Source organism: Lepidochelys kempii, chromosome 5, assembly GCF_965140265.1.
Source record: "Lepidochelys kempii isolate rLepKem1 chromosome 5, rLepKem1.hap2, whole genome shotgun sequence".
NCBI lineage: Eukaryota > Metazoa > Chordata > Testudines > Cheloniidae > Lepidochelys > Lepidochelys kempii.
In genome coordinates this window covers 120,906,496-120,926,990 of record NC_133260.1, presented here as the reverse complement: position 1 = coordinate 120,926,990, position 20,495 = coordinate 120,906,496, and the positions used below count along the sequence as shown (strand labels likewise).

The 20,495-nt window shown below is 44.1% G+C and overlaps 1 protein-coding gene across 6 annotated transcripts in view; it reads left to right on the top strand.

Annotated features, from left to right (window-relative positions):
• ECPAS (Ecm29 proteasome adaptor and scaffold) overlaps positions 1–20,495 on the top strand; it is a 90,163-nt gene that overhangs the window by 18,888 nt on the left and 50,780 nt on the right. For all 6 annotated transcript variants that reach the window (XM_073345601.1, XM_073345606.1, XM_073345603.1 and 3 more), the window contains 14 exons: positions 629–745; positions 4,407–4,525; positions 5,828–5,977; positions 9,222–9,393; positions 9,987–10,126; positions 11,182–11,263; positions 11,528–11,647; positions 11,830–11,915; positions 12,197–12,275; positions 15,080–15,129; positions 15,705–15,771; positions 15,864–15,986; positions 18,153–18,256; positions 19,065–19,188. In XM_073345601.1, the coding sequence (XP_073201702.1) occupies positions 629–745; positions 4,407–4,525; positions 5,828–5,977; positions 9,222–9,393; positions 9,987–10,126; positions 11,182–11,263; positions 11,528–11,647; positions 11,830–11,915; positions 12,197–12,275; positions 15,080–15,129; positions 15,705–15,771; positions 15,864–15,986; positions 18,153–18,256; positions 19,065–19,188 (1,533 nt within the window). The remainder of the gene's footprint in view (positions 1–628; positions 746–4,406; positions 4,526–5,827; positions 5,978–9,221; positions 9,394–9,986; positions 10,127–11,181; positions 11,264–11,527; positions 11,648–11,829; positions 11,916–12,196; positions 12,276–15,079; positions 15,130–15,704; positions 15,772–15,863; positions 15,987–18,152; positions 18,257–19,064; positions 19,189–20,495) is intronic.

Here is a 20,495-nt window from a genome sequence, read left to right as displayed (position 1 = left end):
CACTTCCGCCCCAGGCCCCACACAATTTGCTGGTGCAGTCGATCCCAGAAGAGAGGAATCAGTCACTTCCACCCCAGGCCCCACACCCTCCTAGGGACATCCCTGAATACAAATGTTCTAGCTCAATTTAATTACTGTCTCTTTTAATGTGGACCCTTTTTCTTTTCTCAGACTGATTTGGCAACTCGCACAAGTGCTAGATTTTCAGTACTAGAATCATCCTCTGTCCACAGGGTACAGCACTGATAGCGCATTGTAACCTTCCCCACATCAGTCTGCCAGCATTCCTCCATCTTGAGATGCAGCAGCCAACTATATAGAGAGACAAGTTAACTCTCCATAATCATTCCTTCCTTGACATCTCTTCCAATACTGCTAACAAGAGCACCGCTTGTGGTGGATGGTTTTGTGATGTGGATGACAGTCCGCTAGAAAGTGTCTGGAGACCACCAACGCATTTCATGCAAGCTAATGGATAATATGAGAAATGATGGCAGCCATCTTGTCAAAGAGTTGGGAACTATGTCCTGCAGAACTCTTTGGCCTGTTCTGTGTTTAATGGACCATATTGTATGTTGGGAACATATTGAACCCAAAGCTGAAGTTAATGTTTTTTTCTCCCCCCCAGGTCATGGAGCTCCTAGTTCACTTGAATAAACGCATCAAAAGTCGTCCAAAAATTCAACTTCCAGTAGAGACTTTACTAGTCCAATACCAAGATCCTGCTGCAGTTTCCTTTGTCACCGTAAGTACTGTTCTTCCAAGAACATTACCTGATTTGTATAAAGGTGAGCTCTTTCTATTCTTTAGAGGCTCCTTGTGGTGCTTATCTGTCCATTCCCTTCAGAAACATATTATTGTGATGAGAGAGATGCTTTAAAGTGACTTAAAAATAAACAACTATATGCCACCAGCACGGGTGAAAGTAGTCGTTTTATGGCAGGTTTCAGAGTAGCAGCCGTGTTAGTCTGTATTCGCAAAAAGAAAAGGAGGACTTGTGGCACCTTAGAGACTAACCCATTTATCTGAGTATAAGCTTTCGTGAGCTACAGCTCACTTCATCGCTAAATTACTGACAACTTTTTGTGAGACCACTTCAATTATTCTCCAACTGTCATGAATACTTGAATTGACAGATTTGTTGTTTGTATTAGTCGCACATAGAGGCCCCATTGTGCCAGGTGCAGAACCAGCACCTACTGAGTGAGTCCCTGCCCTGAAGAGGTTACGGTTTAGAGCCCTGATCCTGCAAATATATAAACGTGTTTGCAAGTGTTTTCAGGATCAGGGCCTTAGTAGATGAGACAAAGCAGGAGAAAGGGAATAATATCCCCATTTTTCAGAAGGGAAACTTTATCAGATTAATTCATTTGATTTTTTTTTTTTTAAAGACTAAAAACTACTAACCGCTTTGTGAAACTAGTGAAGGCAATTCTTAGCTGAACTGTAGTGTGTGTATTACAAATACCGATACCGGTTTCATGGAAAAGACTTCAGAACATTGGAAAAGACCTGTCTTCCCTCTCATTGCTCTGGTGCTAACTCATGCATGTTCTTAATGAAAAATAACACTGTGGGAGCAGAGATGGAAATGTTTAGAGTGACAGTTAAACTCATTAAGTAGAATTCACTTCCGCTGGAGCCCTGGAACCAGCTGATTGTCCAAAAGTAAGAGCTAACAATGGGAGAAATTGTACATGAGCTTTCCCTTGGATGAGGCCAAGGATTTACAAGATGTTCATATTTTGTAGAACACTGAGAAAAACATCTTGTGTGAAGGTAAACTTGAAAAGCAGCTTTGTGTGCCATCGTTGTTGTCTATGGCAAAAGTCTGCTGACCATCCTATACTGAAGTGATATATGCTGTTTCTTGTAGTGTAGTCAGTTTCACAATGTTTTAATAAATACCTTGCCTACAAAGAAACATAGCACAGCTCACCTCTGCTTTGTGTTGGTCTGCTTCACAGTGCTACTTCCTTTCCATTGCGAATCACTGCTTATATTTAGTTACTGAAAATTTGCAATAAATACCACAGAGGTCACCTCAGAATGGTCTTTTACTAACTTCACACAATGGTTTGATCTTTTAAAAAAATTATTAATCAGATTAAACTAGTCACGGTCATGTGGATGTGCAAGTTTGAGAACTGTAACCATTTCAGAAGATGATAGTAATTTAGTAGGTCCGTGCTTAACTTAATCCAGTTGGAGTAACATATAACAAAGCCTTCAAATTTTTATGAGACACCCGGACTTAGTTTTTAGCTACCCTTTGTCATAAAAATCATACTTGGCTCAACAAATCTTCAGCCAGGGCTCAAAATTCATGTTCACGCAGATAGAGTCCTTATTTATCCACAGATCAAATGTACTGATCCCACATTACCCAGCCATTACAACTAAGCTTTGACTTTGAATGACTACCTCTACACGCTAGAGCAGAAGTGGGCAAACTACGGGCCACATCCGGCCCGCGGACTGTCCTGCCCGGCCCCTGAGCTCCTGGCTCGGGAGGCTCGCCCCGGCCCCTCTCCCGCTGTTCGCCCTCCCCTGCAGCCTCACTTCGCCGTGCCACCAGCACAATGCTCTGGGTGGCGGGGCTGCAGAGCCCGGCCTGACCCGGTGCTTGGAGCTGCGTTGCGCAGCGCAGCTGCTGTCCTGGTGCAGCTGCCCCCCAGCCACCGGCGCGCTGGGCAGCGCGGTACAGGGGCAGGGAGCTGGGGTGGTTGGATAGAGGGCAGGGGAGTTCAGGGGGTGGTCAGGGGCGTGGATAGGGGTTGAGGCGGTCAGAGGGCGGGGAACAGGGGGGTTGAATGGGGGCAGGGGTCCCGGGGGGGGCAGTCAGGAAGGAGAGGAGGGGTTGGATGGGGCAGCGGGGGGCAGTTAGGGGCGAGGGGTCCAGGGACAGTCAGGGAGAAGGGGTGATTGCCCCCCCCCGGGACCCCTGCCCCATCCAATCAGAAAGGAGGGGGGGGTTGGATGGGGTGGCGGGGGGTCCGGGGGCGGTCAGGGGACTGAGAGCAGGGGGGTTGGATGGGGCAGGAGTCGCGGGGGGGCCGTCAGGGGGTGAGAAGCGGGGGGTTGGATGGGGCTGGGGGCCAGGCCATGCCATGCCTGGCTCTTTGAGCACTTGTGCACTGGGAATTGGATTGACTCCTGCCCCCGAACATAAAAGTTTTAACCATTAAGTTATTGAACAGCCAGCAGGTAACCATTCTACATCACTACAAACCTGAGCTGGATTTGAACCAGCACTTTAGCAGTGCAAGGGGTTCCTCTCCCGTTATCAGCCTCTTGTGCTGTCCTATCCCACAGCTCTGTATTTTTAATTTTATTTGCAGCTTTTAACAAGGAGCGTTTAGAAATGTTTTCAAAGGACCTCTTGCTTATGTTGCAGAACTCCATAGTTACCCGATAGTTCAGTTTTATTTCCTTTCAGAAATAGGGACCTGAGAAAGTGAGAGAGAGAGAGGCATCCTCCTAAGTGCCTGTCCTGGGGTGCACTCACCGCAGGTGGCGCCCCTCCTTGGTTGCGCTGGAGATTAGCTCGGGTGAGGCATTACGCCATCCTCTGGTGCTGTCTCTCTCGTCATCCTCTCAGCCTGTGGACCCAGGAACTGCAGCGTCATCTTTGTGACTTGGCCCTCTGGCTGGGTCACTACATGGTTCCCCTTCTTGAGGGTGGAGTAAAGTCTGTCCTGGAACAAATAGTTCCAGGTGGTCCACTGTCCTCTGCCTGGTATGTGCCGTGTCCCCAGTGGCTGGTAGGGGAACCCGGGCCCGTCCTCTACTTTGGGTTCCAGCCCAGGGGCCCTCTTTTAAGCAACCAAGTCTGGTCTCCTATTCCTTGCTGCTCTTCCCCTGAGCCTTCTCCTACCTTCCTGTCTCCCGGTTTGCCAGCCTCCCAACTCCCTCCTCCCAGGGAGTGACCATGGACTACCCTCTATAGTCCTGAACATACCTCTCTCCTCCCAGGGAATAACTGCAGCCTTCTTCCCTGCAGCCCCCTTCTGTTGCCAGCTATCTGACTTTATGCAGGACCCTCCTGTTCTTGTCCAGCTGAGCTTCATGTCTGATTAATCAATCCCTGCTCCCTGGCGGCTCCTCCGAGTGCCACCTATGAGTTAATTGTGCCTAATTTACTCTCTTAGGGCCAGTGTGGGGAGTACACTCCATCACAGTGCCTTACTCCCATTGAAGTCCGCAGTGAAAAAGAGCGGAATAGGTGCTGAACCTGCCAGTAGAAAACTGTCAGTTAATCATCGTTAGCCCTGGAAATAATTGCTTAGTCTTTCAGACCCTCAGTTGTCATATACAACGTCAGAAACATACCATATGGGGCTAGTTTAACAAAATTGATTTTTCTTTTGTATTGATGCTACATATATTTTTTTTTACCCTTGCAGAATTTTACTATAATTTATGTTAAGATGGGTTACCCTCGTTTGCCTGTGGAAAAACAGTGTGAGTTGGCACCTACTCTCCTCACTGCAATGGAAGGGAAACCGCAACCACAGCAAGACAGGTATGACTATGTACAGTTGGAATGAAAGAAGCTTATATTGTAAGAATAAAATGAAATGCACTTTTTCTTGGTGATCATTTGATTACCTAGCAAGACTTGCACGTTGGATTATATATGCAGAAATCCAGCTTCGCTTCCTGACCATTAGTTAGCATGGAGGACGCATCAGAGCAGGGATTATCTCATATGTTGAATCTACATAATACCCAGCACACCAGGGCCTCAATTTCATGGGGGCGCGGGGTCTCTAGATGGTACTATAGTACAGCTATGTCTAAACTTTCAAAAGCAGCTGGTGATTTGGGGTGCCCGACTTGAGACACCTTAAAGAAACCTGACCTTCACAGAGTGCAGAGCACAGGCCCTCTGAGAACTGGGCCCTTTTAAGTGTGTCACGTTGGGCACCCAAAAATTGAGGCATCCAAACTCATGTCACATTTGGAAATGTATCATAATAGTTAAGATACTGACAATTACAGGCCAGGTATAGGAGCTGCTGTGTGCCAAGCGTTTCTGGCAGTGTAAAGGGGCCCTAAAATTAGTGTAAATTACATTTCCACTTACTTGAAGGTGCCTTTATGCTACCAGAGTGGCACAAAGTGGTTTAATTATCAACGAGAATCAGGGTAAAATCTTCGTCTTGTTGAAGTCCATGGCAAAATTTTGGTTAACTACAGTGGGGCCAGGATTTCAACATAGGTGTGTAAGTGGGAACTGTTGGGTGCTGAGGCCTTTTGGAAATCTGGCTGTACATGTACAGAAAATGGACATGGTGTATGTATGCTTCATAACTCTGGGTCTGATCCCATGAGGTGCTAATCTCCCTCTACTCCAGTTAATTTCAATGGGACTATGAGGATGCTCAGCCCTGTGCAGGATCAGAGCCCAAGTTTTGAACAAGAGGTGTTCTCTGTGAGTCTCTCTTTGGTTGCAGTTTCTGAAGCTAGATTTTCTGTGTGTGTGTGTGTGTGTGTGTGTGTGTGTAAATGAATTCACATAAGTATAACGTAGTAATGTTCTTAAAAATGTGGACATAGATAATTAATTCTTATCCTTGGTTGTGAGTTTGTATTGTATTTTGTTTTGTTTAAACACAACCCCCCAATTTGCTTCCTGCCTCCCATTGTTAGGCATGTTGGGTATCAAATGAAAGCTGCCAGAATAAGATTCGGTGGATTTTCACTTAAAAAAAAACAAACAAAAAAACCTTGCCTAAATCTCTGCTATACAGTTTGTGTGTGGAATGCGAAGAATCAAAAGGTGTTTTTGTAAATAGTTGCACTAAATGTAATTGTTTTTCAGCCTAATGCATCTTCTAATACCAGCCCTTTTTCACATGAAATATCCTGTGGAACCATCAAAAGCAGCTTCTCCATTTAATCTTGCTGAAAAACCAAAGACTGTACAGCTGCTCTTGGACTTTATGTTGGATGTGCTCCTCATGCCTTATGGGTAAGTGAGGGCGAGCTGCAGCAAAATCCTGTAACACTTGGAGTATCTTGTGTATGATGGATGATCAGAAGTGTGCACAAAAGAGACTTCTTTAAAGTGTGCTCCTTTATCTCGTTTTCCCAATAAAGTTGATGAGGCCCTAGGTACTTAAACAGAAACCTTATTTTAAGCTTGTGAGTAATCCCATCCCTATTCAGCAAAAGGCTTAAGTGCTTTATTGAATCTGTGTCTTACAAATCTCTCATTAACTTCCGTTGGGAGCAGGATTTAAAACTGTGGTTTTAAATACTCATGCATTCACAATAAAATAAACATCAAATTGCTTTATCATCTCCCCCTGCACCTCCCCATTTCTGTGCTTGGTCTGTTTGGGCCCAATCACCCAAGGTTCTGAGCACTCTCAACTGCTCTAGATCGAAATGGGCAATGAGGGCTCATATCTCACAGGATCGGCCCTGTAGTGACACGAGATTTATGTTGCGACTTTCTGCTCATTACAGATGTCGTAATCTTGATTAACAGCTGGTGTCGGTGTGTGCATCAGCTCCCAGAGCAAGTTTGTGTACACTCATTATTTATAGTGCCGTTGGGTTTTACTGATCTTGCCCTTTTGCATATTTAATCAATACTTTTCAAAAGCCACTTCCCATCTGACTCTGTGTTTGCCACTCCTTTATATTGTTCTGGAAGCATTCACTTGGAAGGACATTGGAAATTATTTTAAAAGCAGGACTCCTCCTCCACTGTCCCCCTTGACTGTCACTTGGCTGCAGGTGAAAGCTGGGATATTCTAATGCACCTGCGTGAGTTAGGAGGACACGCCCTTTTGTAGTACAGTGAGACTAGTGCTCTTGGTGCACTTTGGGTAGGATTTTCAAAAGCGCCAAAGAGCTCAGGCCAAGATTTTCAAAAGTGACCAGTGATTTTGGGTGCCTGACTTGAGACATCTTTAAGAGGCCTGATTTTTGGAAAGTGCTAAGAGGGTATCTCAGTATGAGCATCCAGAATCACTGGCCATCTTTGAAAACCTTGGTGTCTGTATGGAAACTATGCATAACCTGTTGTCAAGAAGGGTAAATCAAAGTTACATAAAATTGCTCGGTGGAACTTGCTCTGTGATTATGCTTCACGGGTTGGATTTGGGCCACGTGTACTGAAGCCATGATGTTGGTAAATCTATCAGGAATGAGTGCTCTCTAAATAGACCCTTATTACGTTCTGCTGTATTTAGTGGTACAGCCTGGAGGGGGAAGGAGTATCCTGGTATAAGGCTATGGCTGTTGATCAGGCAGTAGAAGGACCTGTATTCCTGTTCTGTAGGTGATATTTTGTTACAAGCTATTTTCTTTATTATGTTCTGATCTGAACTTCTGCTGGAACTGAACCTTGGAGTGAATTACCAGGTCTGATCTCTGTTCCCAGTAGCCTACTGCATAGTTGCTTGATTGTTTTGTCTCCTTAAATTTTAGTGCTAAATCTTACTGTAAGCTGGAGCCTCCAAGAAAGATTTTAAAGGAGGGTTTAAAAGCCCAAATCACACAGTTGTTTAAACTCTGTGTGTGAAAGATTATTCTCCAGAGTTGGGATGAGCATTCGCTTGCATTCCTGAGATTGTTTTCTGCCTCTGTGGTCTGTATGCTGAACACACATTGTTCAGAGCAAGAGCAAATTGCTCAGATAGGTCTCTGTGCCACAGTTCTCATGTTCTGATGGGTTTAGCTGGCTCGGCAGCGCACGGGAGAGTGGCTGTTGCTCTGGACCCTAGGCGTGCGTGTGGGTGCTCGCAGAGAAGCATGGCTGGTCGCTTTCTGAGGATACGTGAACACTGGAGCTGGAGGTGTATCTTCCAGGGCAGGTAGACGTACGTGTGCTAACTGACGGAGCTAGCATGATACAAACAGCAGTGCAGCCATGGCAGCGCAGGTGCGGGGATGGGCTGGCCGCCCGAGTGAGGACCTAGGTCCTGGGTGTGCGTCTACTCGGTGGCCAGCTACGCTGCTATTGTTAGCATACCAAGCTCCATCCGAGCTAGTGCAGGAATGTTTACCCGAGCTAGCGTCAGTACACCCTACCCACGCTGGAAATGAAACCTCCAGTTCCAATGTCGATGTGCCCTATGAAGACCGGCGCCTGAGCCCCCAAATGCCGAGTGCCTGAGAATTTGAATTCTGTTGCCTGTCTCCACTATCAACACTGCAGAGATGGGCTGTTTCCAAGGGGTATTTGTTTTTTTTACCACAGCTCTCCCCTCCCTTCACATCCCGGGATTGCCCCCTGAGCAGAAAGGGGCCTGCTTTGCTGCCTTCTCTGTATTTTCATGCATCCCAGCCTCCTCTTTGAGGGAATCACAGAATCCTAGAAGATCAGGGTTGGAAGAGACCTCAGGAGGTCATCCAGTCCAGCACCCCTCATACAGGCTCCAGTTAGTACTTGTATAAGAGTTTATCGAATACAGTGTTTAATGTGTGTTGATTTCTAACACAGCAGAACCTCATTAATTCTTAATTTACCGACCCACTAACCTGCTAACGCTCACCAAAAAGCCCTGCCATCCCTCTCCTCTCTCAACAAACATTTAATAGCAGAGCGTTATTGGGAAACCTGGAGTTACTGGGCCTTTGTTCCTTTTGTAGCCTTTACGGTAGCAGACCGACTGGTATACTGAGAAGTATCATCTGAGCTACTCACTCAATAAACAAACTACATTTTGTGATGCACTGTTGTGTTCGCTTACAGGCTAACTTGCAATGGGTCTCCCTGTCAGTAATGCAACTTGGCAAGGCTCTGCAGTGTGTTTAAATAGTCTGTCTTATGTATATATGTGACGTTGCACTCCATATGTTTTATGGAAATATGTTTAAGTGTGAATATGATGTACCTGGAATATGCTTCATGCAAAAGGTCTCGTGTAAGGTATCGTTACAAAGCTTATAATCTACTGAGTGTGCTCATCCTATTCGTATGAATGTATCATTCTCGTATTTGAAGCTAGAAATATGAAGTATTACTCTGAAGTCCCAAGCTGGCAGGGAAGATAGGCTCAGAGGTAGTTTCAGCACTTCAGGTGACAGTCCCAAGGGGGTCTCTGTGACCGAACCCGTCACAATGTGGTCAAAAAATAATATTTGAGGGGGAGGGAGGAGTGATATTTATTTTGATCTCTTCAGTGCCTGTAATGAGGAATTGACTTCAGTTCATAGGGTAGTTTAATAAGTCCACTCACGTGTTCCTTTTTTCCTTCCAGATATGTACTGAATGAATCCCAGAGTCGCCAAAATGTGCCATCGGCACAGGGCTCTTCTGCATCCAGTAGTGCTGGAAGTTCGGGGATCCCTCAACCTCCTCCAGGGATGAGCTTTTACGCAGCCAAACGGGTAATTGGAGATAGCCCATGGACACCTGAACAGCTGGAACAGGTAATGCAAATCACTTGGGCTATGCAGGGTATGAAATGGGAACTTCAGTAAAATGACTTGGTGGGTACAACATGCAAGGAATGCACAGCGTGGAAGTAAATGAAGAATTCACTCCAAAAAATGGCTTGCCCAGCTTGTATGTAAAGCACACGGTGCCTGAGTAGGACTCTGTAGTCTACGTGCATGTTATTTTGAAACCTGCACTTCATGCATTAAAGCACCTACAAATTATTAGAGTGAGACAGAGGTCTAAGGCTGCCACTGTTGATCTGTCAACAATTTTTCCATCTAACTTTAAAACATATTTTCAGAACTTGCTAGTAAATGCACAGCTGAGCTCTGTCCTTGCCTGTGTCTTTCTCTTTGATGTAATAGAGTTTCTGAACTCTTCTCTCAGTTATATTAAACCTCCACTGCAAATGAACTTTTTGCCACCTAGAAAGCTTAGCTTCTCAGTTGAGGAGATGGAAAGAGTGAGAGTTTCCCTCTTTAGGATTACAAAAGGCCCAGATTTCAGTCTGCTAAACCTTGACATTAATGTAGCACGTCGTCTGGTCAGTAATTTTTACTTTCTCTTCTACGTTGCTGAGCAGTGTAAACTGGGAATAGTAAAGTTCATTGAAGCTGAGCAGGTACCAGAGCTTGAAGCTGTCATACACCTGGTAATAGCCTCCAGCGACACGCGACACAGTGTAGCAACTGCAGCAGACCTGGAACTGAAAAGCAAACAAAGGTAATGGCTTCTGTTTAAGAACTGGGCACTGGCATGTCTAATAATAATAGTTGCAATTGATGTAGTGATCCAGAAAGGTTACACGCTGAGAGGGGACAGCAACTCCTCTGAGTGGTTGTGCTGCTGTCCTCTTAGCTCATTCATGTGGGGGGAGGCATAGCTCAGGGGTTTAAGCATTGGCCTGCTAAATCCAGGGTTGTGAGTTCAATGCTTGAGGGGGCCATTTAGGGATCTGGGGCAAAAATTGGGGATTGGTCCTGCTTTGAGCAGGGGGTTGGACTAGATGACCTCCTGAGGTCCCTTCCAACCCTGATATTCTATGATTCTATGAATACTTTTTTAGTGGGACCCAGCGTAGTTTATCAAATGGGAAAGCCACACCGCTCTCTGACCATGCATATTTATCCTGCTGGTTAATCACTTCAACATTGCCCTGTGCTGTCCTCTTCCACAACAGCAGCAGCAAGGTTTCTTGCAGGATGACTGTCTCCTCCCCAGCCAGTGCTGGGTGGAAATAATGCTCCTCCTGGAGGAAAATCTGCGATTTTTACCTCAGGCTAGCCGATATAGTTGCTATTGCTATTTGCTGAGTCACTTGCTAAGCAGAGGCTACTCCGTTCACAGTTTGTGGGGGGGGGGCTGGAGGGTGAGAAAACCTGGATTTGTGCTGGAAGTGGCCCAACTTGATGATCACTTTAGATAAGCTATTACCAGCAGGACAGTGGGGTGGGAGGAGGTATTGTTTCATGGTCTCTGTGTGTATATAATGTCTTCTGCAGTTTCCACGGTATGCATCTGATGAAGTGAGCTGTAGCTCACGAAAGCTCATGCTCAAATAAATTGGTTAGTCTCTAAGGTGCCACAAGTACTCCTTTTCTTTTTGTAATTCTTTATCTCATGACTGCAGATTATATGTGGGGTGAGGGTGAAATTAGGCTGCACTTGAAGCTAATTAGATTTAGATTTTTTTTCCCCACAACATTACACAGTGCTGTAAAATATATTTGTAAATAATTAAGGCATAATTTTAACATGTTGCTTTTACAATTCTTTAGCTTAATTGACTGGAATAATCCTATTATCGTCAACAAAATGTACAAAGTGTACCTTGGGGATATACCACTGAAAACTAAAGAGGTAAGACTTGCGTCTAGTGCTGTGTTCCTGCTTTATTCATGAGAATCTTATTTTATTTGCCTTGGTTTGTTTGCTGGACAAAGCATCCATTTTTAGTTTGTCATTTCCTTTGATCTGTGTTTTTTGCCAGACAGTTGCTGTTGAGTAAATATTTTTTTTCTTTTTTGAAAAAAAATACACACTTTCGTGAATTATTAACAGTAGTTAGCAGTCAAGTAGTAGTAGCTACATCCAAAGAAATATCTTTCACCTTGTTCCTGACAGGGAGTTGTTCTGAAGCCAGAACTGAAACGAGATCCAGTCAGCACCCGGGTTAAATTAAAGATCGTTCCTCATCTTCTGCGTTCCAGACAAGCTGCAGAAACATTCCCAGCTAATATTCAGGTAACGTCTTCACTCCACAGCAGCTATTCATAACACGTCTACTATTTGTATCATTCCTCCAGTGCCTAGGAAAATGCTGAAACTTAACTACTGCATGTGATAGCTAGCGAAGGAAGGGAGTGCAAATAATATTTGAAAATTAAACCAGTCACTGTATCCAATCGTCTCGTGCTTCCCACCAGGTGGTGTATGATGGGCTCTTTGGTGCAAATACGAACACGAAACTGAGAACTCTGTCCCTGCAGTTTGTACATCATATTTGTATAAGGTAAGCCACTTACATGGTTTATGGTAATAGATGCAAAACTATTTCAAGCAATTTACGGAGACAACTTTGTATGGTAAATATGCTGTTGTGCTGAAGGCAAAGAATATTTAATTCTATTGCACATGGGGGTTTTTTAAAATATTGTATAACTTTTTGTATGCTAAGCTGTAATATTGGCAGAACAGAGATGATGATGATGATGGCAGTTATAGAAAGCAATTGGTTTTTGGTAGTAGGAGGTGCAAAGAATATATTTTAACATGTTTTCTTTTAAATTCCAGTTGTCCAGAAAGTAAAATAAAGCCACTAGGCCCAATGCTTTTAAATGGACTTACGAAACTGATTAATGAATACAAAGAGGTGAGTTGAAAGGTTCTTTGTTGTAGAATCACATTTATTTATTTAGAGAGACAAGGTGGTGGGGAAATACCTTTTATTGGACCAACTTTTGCTGAAGGTATTGCCTCACCCAGTGCTGTCCCTAGGGTGGTTCGGGTCCCGGGACAAATCAGCCTCCCTGCTAGTCTCCTCGCAGTCTGCCCATCCACTTGGTTACTGCTCACCTCCTCATCCCCCACCCTTCTGCCTGCTGTTTGCCTCCTCACCTCGCTCGCCCTCCCACCTCACTTTCCTGCCCGCCTCCTCACCTGAATATCGGGACAAATGGCATCCCGATCTTAAATCAGTCTGGACACAGGCTAAATATCGTGACAGTCCCGATTTTATCGAAGTGCTGGGACCCTTGAAGCGAGGGCCCCGGGGCAGTCACCCTGATTGGCTCCTACCCAAGGGATGGCTCTTACCTCACCCACCATGTCTCTCTAATATCCTGGGACCATCATGGCTACAGCAACACTGCAAGGGTTGATTTGTTTAGATTTATAAAAAAAGAAAAAAATGATTGGTCTGATTCTTATACCTCATTACTCTTGCATGATGTTTATTTTAAAAGAAAGTATAAGGAAATATTTTCAGCAGATAGGTCAGAGAGAGGAAAGGTGATCTCGTGGTACTGAACTGTGACCCAAGAGGCCTGGTCTACATTCCCCACTCTTCCATAAATTTCCTGTATGACCTTTGGCAAGTCATTTGGCTCCCAGTCTTGCAAACACTTATGCACATGCACGTGAGTAGTCATGTTGATTGCAAGACTTCAATGGGACTATTCATGTACTTGAAGTTAGCACATGCGTAACTGTTTGTTTGCAGGACTGGGACTTTATTCTCTGATGCCCAGATCCAGGGAGGTACTTAAGCCCATGTATAACTTTAAGTATGACCTTGGTGTCTTTCATTGCCTGATGAAACTTCCATGTAGTGGTCTTCAGGCGTAGTCCCAAGCAGAGTGCACTGCAGTTGTTTAATACAGAAGTATACAATCGCTTAATACAAAGCATTGGTTAGTGTGTGCAATCTGCATCGGAGGGGATAAGGTCCAACTTTCTACCCTAACAAAGGCAGAAGACTGCACGTAGCCACAATTGTAGCTTACCTCCCAGGAGCAGCTAATGGGCCAAACTTAGATTGTAGACCATGTTGCAAGGGTATGTCCATCTCTTGCCAACGGTGGGAGCGGAAACCACTTTTATCAGATCCTCTGGATGCTTCTCCATTGTGCATCAGCAACGTGTCACTCCTCTCTGGGTTGAACTTGCAAAGGGAAAGCTGAGGCTGTAACAAGCGAAGTTGAACCAGACACATTTAATAACCTTCTGATTCGGGGTGTTTTTGTTAACTACCAATTTAAACGTCAAAAGCCTCACAGATGGAGGTGGGGGTGGTGGTGGTGAGGACAGGAAAATAACAGGGGAGTAGGGCAGGGAGGCAGTGAGAGGAGTAGGTGAGGGGATGTAGGAATGTAAATGTTGCTGAGACATGAGGGAGTTTGGTAAACAAAGGAAAATAGCATTAGATGCACGTTACGTAAAGAAAGCAAGGAGGAAACAGGGTGAGAGGGGTGCTAGTAAATGCTGGGTGTATAATTAAAATCTCTCTCCCTTGTGTAAGGTGCATTGATAGTGTTTGTAGAGTCTTTAGTGGACCATAGTGCTGAAGTTCCAATCAGTGGTGATGGGCCAGGGTAACCTTGCAGCGATTTGTTATTCACTCCTGGTATTGTGAAAGGACCTGGGAGTCGAAGTCATGGACCTAGACCCCTTCGTGCTAGGCGCTGCACGGGCCTGATTGTGATACCCTGACTCAGGCTGAGGGCTTATGTAGGTGAACACTCAGTACATGGCAGACGGGTGCAAATCTACCCCACACTAGCCTGCTGCACACTAACTGGCCACGTGGGTCCTGCTGCTGCATGCTAGAAGTTCCTTTATGCTCAGCGGCAGGGTCTACGCGGCCAGTTACTGTGGAGCAGGCGAGTTTGATTGACACCCCAGCTTGCCATGCACTAGATGTTCCTCTAGACCTTCCCTGAGTAATGCCTTCCTCCATGTGAAGTCAGTGGGACCTAAGGCAGGGTAGGGATGGTATCATTTCAACAGGTACTACCAGCCATAACTAAGGGTGTCGTACTCTGGCCCAAAACACAATGCAGGTTTTCCCAGTGTCATTTCATAAAGCAAACTTGTGGTTTTTATAAAGCACGTTACCAATGCCTGATCATGCAAACCCTTTCCTAGTCCCAGTGAGTCCAATAAGGCTGTCAGGAAAGGTGTACCGATAGGAGGAGGGATGGGCCTTTCCTTTCCTTACGAAGGGTGTGGTGGGTATGCATTTAAGAAATGGTTGGATGGGTGCTACCGGAGCCAAGTGTTTAAATAATTGTTTGCCTGGGGACCCTGAACCTGTTGTGTGACGAGTGAGAGGCTCTGTGGCAAGGTGGTTGGGCTCAGTGAAAGGTGTCTGTTACTTGCTGGCCATTTCACAGACCTATCAAATCCCATCAGCTTTTCTTTCTTGAAAGATCAAGGCAGCTTTTTTGGTGTCATTTTTCGTTTCTGTGGGAAGAGTGTAACACATCTATTCTTCATTTACAAGGTGCTTAGCTCTGGGATTTGATTATTTTCTTTGTTCTCGATGTCTCCGGAACATGTTTCAAAGGTTAGGAGACAGGATGTAAAGTAAAGGCATAATTGTAAGGGATAGGTATCTGTGTTTTTCTCTCTCCTGGCTCTCTGCTGACTGGGCTTTTTATTGTTTTATAATTCAAGGACCCCAAACTGCTGTCAATGGCCTATTCAGCTGTTGGAAAACTCTCCAGGTAACTAAAGTGTATTTTAAGTAACGGGATGTCGGATATTTTTTCCAAAGCAATTTGTAACTCTGTCAGCAGGCCGGTGCGTTAGTGTCGTGCCACGTGGCCATTTGCAACAGAGCACAGCATGTGGAGAAGCACTGTCTTGTGTCATCTCTGCATCTGTAAAATGAAGCATGTTGGTGGTTGATCATTATGCTAGGAATGACTGATGGTAGTTCGTGGAAGCATGTAGAGAGGATCTAAAAATGGTTCGCTTCTCTAGATTGCTGCAGGTTTGTTCATTTATGACTTTTAGCGGAGGTTAGCACTCATGAACTCTGTGAGCTGTGTGTTCAAAAGTGGACCTCCACACTGGCTATCAAATTGACTGTTTCATAGAATGTCTTGATTTCTGAGCCATGCTGAGCGGTTGTTAATGGGAATAATTGCCCAGTGGTGGAGGTGGATAATTTAGAACTTGAGATGATGCTTGGAGGTAGAGGTGAGTTGTAAAGAGATGAGGGAAGTGAAATGCAGAGTGTGGATATATTTGCTCTCAAATTCTTTTTAAAAAACCTTCTCAAATGATTCTATTTCAGTCGAATGCCTCAGCTGTTTACCAAGGACATAGCTCTTGTCCAGCAGTTTTTTGAAGCTTTGTGCAAGGTAGGTGATCACGTGGGTTTGGGAGAAGGTTATTATTTAATGTTTGGGGGACACACTGGAGAGTAATGAATCCTCTTGTTTTCATATTGCAGGAAGAGCCCGATACCAGGCTGGCTATTCAGGAGGCCTTGTCTATGATGGTTGGCGCATACAGTAGTTTGGAAGGAGCACAGCGTACGCTTATGGAGGCTCTTGTGGCTTCATACCTAATAAAGGTATTTTATTAGGGATAAAACTATCATTTTTTAAAGAAGACAGATCTGCGTGGTATCTCCTGTAGAGCGAAGAAAATATTTTTCAGTTAGTAGACATTTTCACTAAAAATGCATTTTTCAGGGCTCTGAATCCATTTGTGAGTCGGGGAATAGTTTTGGCCAGAAAAAAAGTTTTTTTTCCAGAAGCATTGAAACATTTTGTTTAGAAAATGTGGTCATTTCAGGTTGACATTTGAAACATTTCATTTGATCCAAATACTTTTTTGTTTTTTGTTTTTTTTAAATTTCTTCAAGGAAACCTTCTACACCCCCCCTCTCACCCTCCCCACCCAAATTCTGTTTTCGGCTTGAAACTAACCAAAAAAAAATCACAAAAAGAAAAGGAGGACTTGTGGCACCTTAGAGACTAACCAATTTATTTGAGCATGAGCTTTCGTGAGCTACAGCTCACTTCATCAGATGTTTACCGTGGAAACTGCAGCAGACTTTATATATAAAGTCTGCTGCAGTTTCCACGGTAAACATCTGATGAAGTGAGCTGTAGCTCACGAAAGCTCATGCTCAAATAAATTGGTTAGTCTCTAAGGTGCCACAAGTCCTCCTTTTCTTTTTGCGAATACAGACTAACACGGCTGTTCCTCTGAAACCTGTCAAAAAAAAATCAGTGATTCACTCAGCTCTAACCTCTAACACTGTCTCTGCTGTGTCTTGTTAGAGAGGTTCGCTCTTCCATTTTCCTTGTGCTGTTACATCTATGCAGAGGCTTTCCATGTAATGAAGTGAAACAATCTGAAAATGTTCTAGTGACTGGAATCATGATATCAGTGCACCTTTCTCTCTCCCCCCCCCCCCCCCCCCCCAAATTTCCCTGTCCAGGCCTATCTTTTCAGAATTGCTTGTAGCTGTGCAGCTAATGTGTACCTGGAGGTTCTGCAATTGTAGGGATAGTTGTGCATGCGTTTCCTGTGATATACACATTTACCTGTGCAAAACTAGGAGTACAAATACGTGACTGTTTTGCCCTTGCAATTCTAGATATCTGAGCCTCAAGAGAGTATTCTTTTAAGAAAGAACCTGTCCTACATCTGGAGATGCTATCCAGACCTTGTAAAGAGGCTGGGACTCACTGAGCTAATAGTTCTTTTTTTCATCTCTGGCTACTGTGATCCTATTTGCAGTTCTATTTATTATGGTCTAATCCTGCAAGTTCTTGTTTTTTAACTGCTTAGATGATTAAGGTTTGAGATCGTGGCCCATGATGCCTAATAGTAAGAGAGTGAGAGTGTGTGTGCGTAATTACACATTTAACTATTCACACTGTGCTTACTGCAAAAACTGGTGGTGTTTTTTCTGTGTCTTGCTGCACCAAGAATTGGTTTAGAGAGGTGGCCTTGAATTGTCGAAGTAGGGGTTGAGACACAGTAGTGTACCAGATAAGAACACTGTTAATGCTGGTCAATTTCAAGTACAATAACCTTTTCAGTGTTAATTTGAGTAGCTACTTCAGTGCTGTGTTCTTTTCACTTCAGTAACAGTTTAGGATTGGAACCTTCACAGGACCGTGTTTGTTCCTCTGGGGCAGAAGTAACACAGAATGGTGTGTAACATAATAGAAGGAAGAATTATGACCTCTTCTGATCTTGAAGAAAATGTTTAAATCCCCAGCACAGCCACTGTGTTCCATAGGAATTGTCACAAAATGTCTATGAAAAAGGATGTTGCTAAAAACATTTATGGTGGATGCTGTGACTAGATACCTTTCCAAATGTACTTCCATGTTTCCTTGCACCTCCATAATTACTTTTGGCTTAATTGGATCAGATCTAAAGTGAAGATGGTTTAGATATCTGTTTGCATGCATACATAGAAATCCTTTGTTTTTGGCTGCAAATTATTGTTTGCATTATAGTAGAAACTAGAGGTCCCAACCAAGATCAAGACCCACTGTGGCAGATACTGTACAGGCACATACATCTAATTTGTCTGGATCTGTAACTTATAGGGGCAAAACAATTATTTCCTTTTCCAACTGAAGTAAACTTTTTTTATTGTTGAAACAACTATTTAGGTTCATCTTAAGGTTTTTCTTTCATGCAATTGCCTTGGTTTAAAAAGCTTTCTGTTGTGATGGGCTAATGATTTTTATTTATTTTATTTTTTTTTAAGCCTGAAGTCCAAGTACGTCAGGTGGCCGTGAAATTTGCAAGCACAGTGTTCCCGTCAGATCACATTCCTTCCAGATACTTACTGCTTTTAGCTGCAGGAGATCCGTAAGTTTCAGGAGGTGTTAACTTTGCATCTGGGTTAAAATAAATAAATAGATTCAATGCAGTTGTTTGGAAATTGGCCATTGTGTTGCCATTATAATGGCAGACTTGCAGAGACATGTAGCTCTGCCTTATCTTGGCAAACTAGGGAGGAAGAGGAGAAATCAAAATCTTTCAGAGGGTACTTTTGTCTTTTAGTTTAAACCAGAAAAACAATGTGGGGTGAAGGATGGGAAAACACTTTAACTATGGGTAAGGATGGACTGACAATGTCAAAACCTTGAAGTGCTCAAGTTTTGATTTACCAACCCATCATATAATTAAATCAAGCTAAGTAAATCCGTTGCAGCTAGCATGTCTTGCACGGCATTGGGTTAGTGATACCTGGGGAACTGCTGGTTCAGATAAGTACTTTGTGAGAGGACTAGCAATGGGTCAGCTAAGGGCAGGGCATAAAATGGGGGAAAAAGAAGAGGTGAAGAGAGGGAAAACAAAACTTCATGGTGGGGGAGTAGAAAGACTGGAAACTGAAGGCAGTTTGTATAGGTTGGTTAAGATGCTAGCCTGGTAAGCTTGAGAACACTGTGATATGTAAGCCAAGAAAGTCTTTTATCATCCAGTCTCCTTTCTTCCAGAATCAAAAGGCTGTTTATATTCTGTAACCTGGAGCTGGTTCTCTGCAGTGTTTAAAAAAGCTTCTTTCCTTAAAAGCCCTCTCTCTCCCCAAGAAATTCACTTGTTGTTCGTTAAATAACATTCGTTCTGTGCTCGTGTGCAAATGACTTTCCTTTCTCATTTTTCCCCTTGAAAGACGGGAGGAGGTGCATGGAGAAGCCCAGCGTGTACTGAGAATGTTTCCTGGTAAAAATGAAAAGGAAAGTGCTGGTAAACAGATGCCTTCCTTCCCAGAAATGGTCCATTACATTCAAGACAAGGTACATTACCGCAGCACGGGTGATGATGGCAGTATGGCTTGTAATGATTGCAGGCTTTTTTACCTCCAAGGCAGTGGTGTTAGCTGAAGTTCGAGTAAAGAGCAGATTTGAGATTGCAAGAACTTCCCTCTCAGTTGGTCCTAATAGGCACCATTACTGGCCACCTTGGCAAAGAAACTAAAGGTTAAACAGGCCTATGGAAACTGATCCTTTGAAATAACTGCTTTAGGTCAGCGGGGAAAGCTTGAACTGCTGCGGCTTGTGCTGAATTAGTTATGTGCGGAGAGTTCAATGTCCGGGGCCGATCATCCAGCACCTTACACAAGCAGTTACTTCACACACACAATTCTTAAAGGAACAAAGACCATGTATTGTCTGGCCCAGAGAAAGGGAGGAATATATTGTATAGCATGTAAAAGCATTACAATATACGGAGAGAGAAAATGGAACAAATGAAGGAGGTTGCTATTAACTCAAAGGATTAATTACTCATCTTCATACTAACTCAGCAGAAAAATGAAAATGACATTGTGTGAGTCCTACAGTGTGAGATGCCCCAGGGCCTGATGTGACATACTGCTCTAGCAGTTTGTTCCCCTCTGTGTGCACTTAAAGGCGACCTGTACGGATTTAAATAATGGGCTTGTGCCCTTTTTTGCTTTTCTTATGAAGTATAAAGTCTGAAATGACTTGTTTTAAAAGGGTTTTTTTCTGCATGTTTTTTTTTCTTCCTTAGGAATATCAGGGATGTCAAATTGGAACTTAACTGCCTTTCTAGCAGGACCTCTGGGAGGTCTCAGGGATGTTCATTGTGACAGCTGATACTTCAATGTCGTAGTCATAGAGTTTAAGGCCAGAAGGGATCACCAGGTCATCTAGTCTGAGCTTCTGTATACCACTGGTTATTAACGCCAGCACGCTAAACCCAACGAATGGAATTAGACAAAAGTATTGTAGCCCACAGGAAACTAATCTATATTATGTGCCCCAGGCAAAGCACGGGAGGGACTGAGATGTGTTAGTGCCCAAGGTCCCTGTAATGGCAGGGAAACAATTGAGATGTATCCAGATAATCCCTGCAAATGACCCGCTGCAGAAGAAGGCAGAAACCCCTAAGGTCACTGCCAGTTCAACCTGGGGGAAATTCCTTCCTGACCCCACAGATGGTGATCCGATCCTGAGCATGTAAGCAAGAACCAGTTAGCCAAGTAGCTGAGAGAGAGAATGCTTGGTGCCACCTCAGAGCCCTGGCCCATCCTGTCCAGTGGCCCATCTCCAACCCTGGCCAACTCTGATGCTTCAGAGGA